The 10,685-nt window shown below is 34.7% G+C and overlaps 1 protein-coding gene across 1 annotated transcript; it reads right to left on the bottom strand.

Moving 5' to 3' along the window:
* Positions 1–2,233: 2,233 nt before the first annotated feature.
* On the bottom strand, positions 2,234–6,595 carry Tlr1.2 (toll-like receptor Tlr1.2). Its single transcript, NM_214506.1, is given in 2 exon segments — positions 2,234–5,384; positions 6,452–6,595. A coding segment is annotated over 1 exon segment (2,802 nt). The 5' UTR covers positions 5,377–5,384; positions 6,452–6,595; the 3' UTR covers positions 2,234–2,574.
* Positions 6,596–10,685: the final 4,090 nt, after the last annotated feature.

Genomic DNA, 10,685 nt, shown 5'->3' with positions numbered 1-10,685 from the left:
AAATAATAACAGAATGATAATATATATATGATTGAACATAATATTTATTACAAGGAATTAAAGATAATGTGGACACCGAGCGAGGATCACAGTGTGACTATATCTAAAAGCAATCATATTCACTTTCAAAATGTTTAGAGAGTCACATTTACTGTTGTCCAAAAGAGAATATATTGACATAACATTATTAGGCCTACACGAAACAAAATCAACCGTAATAAACATTCAACATTTATTCCAAATTAGTTTGCAGATGCCGATGATCGTTGCATATACACTTTATCAATATCTATTCGATGATATCTTAATAACAACATTTCAAATGTAACCAATATCAAGACAATTTAGATAATACACTAAGATATTTACAAAACACAAACTTAAAGATAAACTTGAGTTCTGGTAATGCGATTGCATTGTGAAAGAAAAGGTGTGGAATGCATCAGAAAATGTTGATCATGTAGCATGTTGGTGTGTACTGCAAGGTTCTGGAGTCATCAAATTCATAACGAATTTGGCTCAGTCTTGGTAAAGTAACAAGCACACTACACAGAAAGATATATATGGGACAACACAAATGGTGTCGGGGCTAGTACTACTCGATTTCCTTCTATTTCTATGCTCATTACTCAGCCAGTATACATTTTCTTCCAAAATTGTTTGGCACATGACATTTATTTCGAATCTTGGACATTCAGTGTAAGTTTCGTTAGATTCTGTGAGAATTGATTTTCTTTTTTTTACCAGAATTCAAGTTTATCTTTAATTGATCTTTTTTATCAAGTACATCTTTGCAGATGCCGATGATTGTTGCTACACTTTATCAATATATATTCGATGAAATCTTAATAATGAGTATTTCAAATATAAACAATATCAAGAAAATTTATATACTACACTCAGATATTTACACAACACACACTTAATTGATCTTTTTTTTAAATCTAATACATCTTATAGATTAGATGACCTTTAATTTTGATTTTGAAATCTTCGAAATAGCAACAGGAGGGTGAAATTCATAATCAATCTTTTCGTCTTTATGTTGGCAATTTGGAGTTGATTTTTATTGTTGAAATTTTGATTCGCACAGCTTTTATTTTTTAATAATGAAAGAGTGGAAAATACGAAAAATTGTTTCATATTTGAGGAGGAAAAGTAGATTCATTTAGACCCGCAGAAAAGTTTCTGTGAACTGCAATGAGTTAAGTGAGAATGTCGGAGAGCTGGATCAAAACCAAAACAGATTGTTATAAACAAAAAAGCATGACTGTCAAGTTTTTAGCATTTTAGACTTTGGCTTTCGAATCAGTCTTACTAATCAAACATTATTACTTAACTTAGCTAGAAATAGAATCCTGCGTTATTTTTACTCCCGGATTTTGATAACGTATTATTTATGAAAGACATAAACTAAAGATTAGTACAGAACAAATATAAAAGGAGAAGAAGAAAAGAATAAAACATATTGAAACGCTGTAGAATGTCTACCCTGGATGAATAGTCACGTTGCAAAAAAACCGCTGTGCGTGTGGGTGTGTGTTTTTGTACGGAAATTTGTTTTGCATACGAGTATAAGCCCACTTTTAGGAGGCGCGATGGCTCAGTGGTAGAGCAGGGGTTCTCAAACCTTTTCCTTCGCGGTCCAGATGTGATTTTCATGAAAGCTTAAATGGTCCGAAACAATGGGCAAATTTAGTTTACTTCATAAATTATTTTCATAAATATCGGTTTGTGATATTATACGTACACATACCTTAATGATTAGAGTTAAAACAGTTGGTATACATGTAGGGTATATCAGGGGGAAAAGGAGCACTGTTTTCCGGCAAAAATCCGCCTTACTATTGGCACAAATGGAATGATTGCAAGACGAAAGCATTAATGCAAACAATCTACTCATTAAATTTACAGTAATGGCACTTGTGTTTAGGTCTTTATCCTATACCTGATCTGAGGGGAATTGTTACAGTTTAAGCCTAAAAAGACCGGGTTATTATGGTACACAATACAATTCAATTTAAATAATTGTATTTCCTAAACTTAATCAAAATATGAGCTCGCGCTCTCAGACAAGGTCATTCAAATATCCTTGAAATAACAATTCTGCATTTTGTACAGTACATAGTTTATTGGGAAATGTTCATTTTGGCACTACGCAATACCCATGATACCCATGAAAAGAGTGGAATCTGCCCCAGGCCCTTTAAGGTTAAACCAAAAAAAGAGCCTCCCCGGCGGTACGGATTAACATGTCCCGCGGTCCGGACTTTGGGAATCCCTGGTCTAGAGTCACATGAAGAGCGATTTTTTGCTATTTCTTCCATCAACCGGTATACTGCACAAGAGCAAAACCAAGGTATTACGCCATTTAGTGTATCATGATTTATGCATAACCACATATTATGGATTTCTGAATATAAATTGACATCAGATGTGTTTGCCACTTTATATTTAGTCTGATCCAAGCTCTAGTAGGGCTATTGGCTTAATACATAAATCAGATATACAAAAATATAAGATGTGGACAGTAATGTATGGAACAAACTAGCCCCAAAATAAGTCAGACCGTTATTACTCGTTGGGAATAAAGTCATTGGTCCTGAGATTAATGGTAAGATTTTTTACCAGGGCATTCCAGAAAAAAACGTGTCCTCCCACGTCCTCGGTCCAATGTTGGTAGGGTCTGCCGTCACTTAAATATAACCTTGCCAAGAATGGTATATCCTCGTCAGGGAAGTCTTCGAGAAAGACCACGACTACAAATTCGGTCTGGGTGTCGCTCACATGGTCCATGGCGGTGCGGAGTTTGAGCATAAACCAGCGATCGTGCACGGCGGCTCTGCTGAGTAGAATGAGTGTTTTGTAACTATGGCTCACCACGTAGTCGACGGCGTCAAGATAGTGCATACCAAGGATTAGGTCTTGATCACCAAAGACATTCCTCTGGAACTGTGGAAGCCGTTCTTCCAGAGCTGGTTGGAGTTGTTGACGAACCCATTCTTCGTCGTCTTCGTAGAAGATGATATTCAAGTCAAACTCATAGTCGTTGTGGTCCCGGGCGTCTCGCATCTCTTTATATCCAATTACCATTAGTTTCAAGAGAAAGAGTTTGTACTTCAACTGCAATCGGTTGTGATAAAAAATTGCGACGATGACAACCAAGAAAATTCCGGCGAGAGGAGTCATAAACACAAGAACAATATTGAGTCCACAAAGTTTATTGGGATCAAAATCAAGCAAAGGTTTCTCGCGAAGAGGCTGTAAAGAAGCCGATGAACAGACTGTTCTGTTTTTGTCAATGACGTCAATATGTCCACTCATCCAATCGCGGAACCATCGTAGATCGCAGTTACAGTCGATAGGGTTCAATGACAAATCGAAAGATAGAAGCGAAGATTCTATCGGTTCAAATGTTTTTTGGTTGAGAAGGGTTAATTTATTGTTTGATAGCAATAGAGTAGTCAGTCTGGGATTGTTTGAGAATAGTTGTTCATCGAGGTATGCCAAAAGGTTGTCATGAAGATCGATAATAGTCACTTGATCTAACATTTTGAATATATCAAAATTAAGTTGTTGAATTACGTTTCCACTTAAATTTAGCACCCGAAGCGATTCCAATCCCGTAAAAGCTAATGGATGAAGGCATGAAATATGACAGGCTTCTAAACTAAGGTTCTGAAGAGCAGAGAGTTGTTTGAAGATCCTAGCTGGAAAATCATCTGGAAAGTAAAAGTCAAAATAATTTTGGCTCAGATCCAAAGTAATAAGATTTGACAAACCGTCAAAAAGAGAGGTATTCAGGATTTCATCCCAGATATTGAAATTCGACAGCCCCGAATTACGGATTTCCAAATTCTCAAGGCCTTGTGAATCTTCGAAGGTTATTCCAGGTGCCATCATGATCATTTCGGCGATCATGTTATTCATGAAAAGGGTTGTTAAGTTCGGGGCTACCGGTTGAAATATGTCCATATCGCAAAAGTTGCAAAAGTTCAAGGCGATGGTTTGAATTCCCGTCAGTTTCGAAGACGACGTGATATTCAGGACAATAAGGTCTTTGTTGAAGCTCAGATCTAACAGCGTTAGATTTCGCAAACCGAAAAATGCGAATTCTGAGATTTCTGTCAAAGAATTGCTGCGTAAGTACAACTCATTCAAGTCCAGTGTCCATTCGTCAGTATTTGGGTTTATATATTTTATTTGATTGAAATTCAAGTTCAGAACTTTTAGCCCCCGCATGCCTTGATAGAATACCGGTTCAACAGTGATGATTTTGTTTTGCGATAGATCAAGTTCCACGAGTCTTGTCAAGTTTGAGAACACGTATGGAGAGAGGGATTGAATTTCGTTGAACGATAGATCAAGTTCCACGAGTCTTGTCAAGTTTGAGAACACGTATGGAGAGAGGGCTTGGATTTCGTTGTGCGATAGATCAAGTTCCACGAGTCTTGTCAAGTTTGAGAACACGTTTTGAGAGAGAGATTGTAGATTTTTGCCGGTAAATTTAAGCACTGGAGGAGAACAATTACGCAAGGGACTAAAGAAATCTCGTGGCAAGACTGTAAAATTGGCACCATTTATAGTGAGCTCCACTATTTCAGAGCGACAGATCCCGATAAAAGTATCCTTCAGTACCTCAAGTGTTAACGGGTATTCTCCAAGGACCAGTGATCGGACACGCAACGATGCAATAACGTTCGGGTCTACTGATTTAATAGGATTCCCGGTCAGATCAATATAATCACTTTGACATCCGATGATGAAAGATTCTGCCGTGAGATGCTCGATTTTATTATAAGCCAAGCTAATTTTCTTTGCTCTGCCACAAAGGCTCATGTTTACGAAAGTGAGTTTGTTGAAGCGAAGGTATATCGACTCCACAGACGGGCTCCATTTCAGAGTGTCGTTTGGAAGCAGTTTCAGATTCGAACCGTATAGTTTCAGGATGGACAGGTTTCTAGACCACCTGAATAGGTCTGTAGCTGGGAAAACAAGATTATGGTTGAAGGGTAGGTCTAAGCGATTCAATTCCTTTAGAGGGTAAAAAGATGCAGATTCTATCATTCTGATGTCGTTTGAGGAAAAATCCAAGACCTGGATCAAAGGGTATCTCATGAAAGAAGAATTCAAGATGAAAGTGATTTTGTTGAACTTGAGGTCTAGTTCTTCAATATCGTCTGGAAGATTCTGAGGGATGGAGTCCAACCCACGATCAGAGCAATCAGCTTTCTTCTGCTCGGCATCGTAATGACATTTCATAGAAGAAGTGAGCATGGCATCTTGGTGTATGGTTTGGATGAGCGTCGGTGTTAGAATACACAATAAAACCAACGGCAGACAGCGTAGAAAAGGTGCTTGACGTATGAATGCCATATTCCTGTCTGAAAATAAAAACAGAAGATAATAAACTGCAGAAAACCAACCTCCACTATAACAATTATAACCCTGATTACAGGCCTATCACTGACCTTAACTCTAACCCAAACCCGAATACATTCTACTGATGCTTAGTAACGTATTCTTCACGTATGTCATGATAATTATTCTCTCTAAAGCTTGAATTATATGGAATGTAGTAATGAGAGAGTTTTGTTTTGTTTCTATTTGAAATAACAGCCCATTTGAAAAACTATTTATTTTTTTATATTTTTTTTGCGTCTACACCATTCAGATTTATAGGTATATAAATAAAACAATGATGTTATCAGTAGTAGTCTAAGTACTTCACTCGAAAATGTTGGGGGAAAAAAAAGATGAGCTTATTGGCTAGCAAAAAAATCACAATTAAATTTTGAATTTGAATTTTTGAATTTATTCACCACCATTGAATAAATGTACAATGACAATGTCAATATAACATAAATACATGACATGAATTATAAAAATACATGTTTTACAGCGATATACATGTAGAAGTTATAAGTAATGTTAGTGTCAAGAGTAAAACAATAAATGAATATATTCAATGAGTTTCTGATCGATGGTAAAATGGAGTAAAAAATAGCACATGTGCTAGTCGAGGTTGACTCTCGTTATCTAAAGCCTAAACTAAAGTTTATTGAAAAATTCACAATGTGTTTCCAAATCCTATAAATAAGATTTGTGTATAATATTACAATAAAAAAACGAGACTGGTTGCTATATACATCTATATAATTAGAAGATTATAATTCGTGGTTTTCACCCAAGAGTAATTTGGTAAGTTTTTTTACGAAAAGAGGATCTTGATCTCTCAATTCTTAAAAGATTCTTAAAAGATATTAAGCTAATGTAGAATTACTGTATAAATCTACTCAAGCAGTGTGCGGTAATATCATAATTTTAAGTAGAGATATTTTGCGATACATTTAAAAGTCCATAACCCTTATGTTATTCCAAGTCATTTTTTCATTCAAATACAGCAAAGCAAGAAACTGTCGTAAGAAGTTCACTTCACTTTTATATTTACCTCAACTTTAAGAAAGATCAATAAAATATTCCCAACATGGTCTTCTGCGGACTCAGAGCATCTGGCAATAACGGCTGACTTGGTTTGGAGAAGAATCAATATACACCTCTGCCTAGTTAAAGGTACTATGTCCCTTTTGCAGGCCAACAAATCTTTGGCTTCGGTAAACACAAGGAAAGGTTTTAGAAGGAAGTAAAAAAAGGAAAACATAATAAGAAAAGATTATAGAAGGAAGTGAAATAGAATAACATAAGAAAAGATTACACAAGGAAGGAAAAAAAAAAGGAAAACATGGAGGAATCAATCTACACCAATGTGGGAAGAGCTTCACGAAATCACATTAACTGTTATGCCCTGTTAAAGGTACGAGGTCCCTTTTGCAGCCAACTTCAAATTATGTAGAACTTTGCAGGAATTATGAATATGTCATGTATGTCCTGTCTGTGAAATTTAAACGTTAGCAGTGTCCTCATATTCAAATTATGCAAGGAAACCCGTTTATTTCCTAGACTTCACTGTCAGACACTATTGAGTGACTGACTGGCTTTTTGTCTTCTTTGGTACTAACATACATGAAAAGAGTTGTAAAGGGTACATGAGCATTTGTCTACATCAATAACCCACTTCTTGTGATGGCCAAGATTAGACTGATTGAATCTTTGCGCAGCAAAAAACGTATGACCATTCGGTACAATTGTCTGAAAATCAAGACTATTACTTTTGGGCTCTAAAGCCCTAAAAGTCGATTTGACAACTAATAGTCGATATTTTCCTACTTGAAGATATTTTCAAGCACCACCTTTTTAAGGGAAGTTCTAAATTAGTATTATCTTTCAAATGCAGTTGGAATTTAAGTTTTTCATTTTTTTGGCCTGCAAATGGGACATAGCAATTACAACAAGAATATTTTGATCCAGGTACAGTTGTAGCACATTTCCTGAAATCAAAACATCTTATTTCCGCTAGAAAGGGAAATGTATACTTTACAAAATTCTTAATCATATAATTGCCTAGTGTAGTCTGAAGAAAAAGTAAACTTTTCGGAAAAACCGAGGAAATGTAGAATAATTTCTCCATTATTGAAAATCGTGATTTCTTTATAGTGCGAATAAAAAAAGAGTACCCAACTCTGGTAGCTTCTAATTAAAACACCTGTCCCCTATGCTACGTTTAATCATTATTTTTTCATAGTAAAGGGTAACTAATAAACTGTTTAATGATGCCATATTCATAATTGTGGTGCCAAGGATGACTGAGCAACAGGCTTTCCAAAAGAGGATTGTCAAAGTCCTCTTGTAAGTTTGGGCTAAGTCAAAAGCCATTATGTGTGTATATTATCTCATCCAACAAGTAATAATATTGCTCACTTATTTACATTGACTATTGGGTAGTTGAAAAGAAAAGGTGTTAATATCAACTCGAACTCAAGGAAATGCTTATTTCAAGCAATATTTATGTTACTCTTTTTGTAATGATGATTACAATCATAACTTTATTTGTATTCCTAGTTAAGGTAGCCCTTCTCAATGAGTGATACAAAAAGTTTATTTGGGATATTATCCTTTTTATGAAAATCTATTCTCAAAATTTCTTTCGTACATTTCATGTGTTCCTTCTTTAAAGTTGGGTTTAGTAACCTTTGAGTTTTAATTTGCTATTCGAGATAAACACCTAATGCTCATAACGAGTGTGAAATGGCGCAGCGGACATTTGAGTACGGTGAGCGGTAGGTCAAACATAACGAGTAACTGCTGTCCGTGAGGACAAGAGCGACCTCAAAACGGTTTTGTTCTGAAGTCAACGATTCCACAAGTATCACAACACTTTCGATAGAATGAAAGCAATCGTTGACCCCTTCCATATTAATCAGGCCTGCGAAGTGTCTGACTTGAAAATTAGTCGATATCTATGAATTTTGACTAAAAAGCAAACATCCGCAGGCTGTATAGTGTTGTAGATATAGCCTAACAGCAACAACCGTTTACTTAGTAAAGTCTTTGCGATTGTGTTCGATGCACTTTTAAACATCACAATCTGATGTATACTGTAATATTTAGGGGGATTAATGTTTAGTTAAAATACTTTTCTTTTCTTTTTTATGGCACTGGTTTTTTTTAACTATGACCAAATAGCTAAATGGCCCTTTGAGAGCCTGACACTTTTCAAAGATAAAGAATTAGAAATCAATTACAAATTTTTCTTGTAGCATGGACCTAGATTGACCTCCCATAGCTTAATGAAAAATTGTCAACATTGCTTTATGTGCATGAGGTATCCCTAAACAGCCAATTGTTTACGGAATTTTGTAACAAAATTGACATACCTTTTTGGTTGGAGCCGAACAAAATATATAGCTATAAACAACATGTTTTTTTCTATTGATGATTAATGAGCATGGGTGGATCTCAAAGAAAGTTAACAGTAATCTGAATTAACTCCTCTATTTTGATGGAACAGTGCAATTGAAAATGGTGTTTCGGACGTTACATTTTCCGTAAACAATGTAGACCCTCATTTAACCCACTAGAACAATCAATTAATGAGATTATTTATGGTTTGAATAAGCTTATAAGTTACTCCAAGTCATTAAATTAAAAGAAAATATAATTTAATTGTAGTAGCGCTTATATTAGAAATATACTCAAAATTTGAAAAAGTTGTCTCATTTTCCGTAAACAATTTTGTAACGTCCGAAACAACTTTCAATTTGAAGTAGCAGAAAATATATGAACTGCAGGACCTATCTTTCGTAACATTTTTTTAACATTTCATGGCGGCTACCCACCAAAAAAAGAAATTTGCAATACATCATTACAATACTATTTTATAGTTAAAACCAATTTTCCGTTAACAGTTGTAACGTCCGAAACAAATGTAACGTCCGAAACAAAAAAATACTAAATAAATGATGATAATCCATATGTGAGGGTATCTGGAGTGAATAAATAATGATGAAATAAGTTATTATAAGTCTAAACACAAGTTTAAACACAAATCAGGTCTTTCGAATCCATTAAATTTGTGTAAGCTCAAGAAGGGTTTCAACTTTTCAAAATTTCAACTAATTTTCGATCATTATGTGCAAGTTACGATTTCACAATGCACACTACTGTTAAAAACACTATTTTGATAATTTCATTTAGATCTAAATATAAGAATATGAAGAAATATAATGCAAAAAATCAAATTTTCCGTAAAATATCTGAATTTTCTGCAAAATTGACTTATAAAATTATAAGATTATTTTTTTCTGAAAAATGAATACTCCCCTCGATTTATATATTTTTGGACAAAATAATTTTTTTCGAAAAGTGAATCAACTTTATCTCCATTCAACTTTAAGACCATTAAAAAATGTCTTTTGAAACAGCCTCCTAATACAAATAGTGGTAAAGAATGATTGTTACTACAGTAGTGTAGGGATTTATTTTGAACTTCTGAAACTCCCCTTCATATCCATGATTCATCCCTTTCATATTAATAGGTCATCCCTCATTCACATTCACCCTTTTCATCCACCATCCTTTCTTCTATCTATCTCTCTCTCTCTCACTGGTTTCCATGTTCCCCTGATGCAGTCAAGCTTAAAATATAATTTACATATACTATGAATATTCAATATATACCCTTTGTTTACCTTTGTTTACCCTACGTTTAAATATTCAAGAATTCTTTGTGATGCTGATTTATACTTGTATGGGACTATATGAATATTTATTGTTTCTTCTACTTTGCATGGAATGTATGTGGAATGCTACATAGAATGCTGTAATGCTTTTACACATTAAAACCTGGTCAGTTAGCCAGTAGTTATCAATCCTACAACATGTCTGCTGGGCTTCCTCTGTGTTAAGAGTGCTAGGAATTATCTGTTAGAACCGCAACCCTACAGTAGTATTATAACCTAAAACATACACAATTTTAAAATACATCTAAAATGTCTCATTCTCGAGAGGACATAAATTAGGTTTCACTTATTTCTTATTACTTACATGACTGGGGGTACTTTTTTATAGTTTTATTTAAAAAAAAAGATTTTTCAATGTTTTGCTGACATACATGTATGTGTTAGTGATTTTATTGAATGACACACTATACAGTGCGTCCCGGAAAAAACGAATCCGAGAACTATCGATGTTTTATCATAACTTAACCGCAATTATAATTGATAAATGACACATATTTGGAAAGCTTAGATCCTTCTCTTTCATTTGATACATCTCATATAGTGCAT

The sequence above is a fragment of the Strongylocentrotus purpuratus genome, unplaced genomic scaffold (assembly GCF_000002235.5).
Source record: "Strongylocentrotus purpuratus isolate Spur 01 unplaced genomic scaffold, Spur_5.0 spur5_scaffold_19, whole genome shotgun sequence".
NCBI classification, from domain to species: Eukaryota; Metazoa; Echinodermata; class Echinoidea; order Camarodonta; family Strongylocentrotidae; genus Strongylocentrotus; species Strongylocentrotus purpuratus.
The sequence above is the reverse complement of the archived record's forward strand: the minus strand, read 5'-3'. Positions and strand labels throughout refer to the sequence as shown.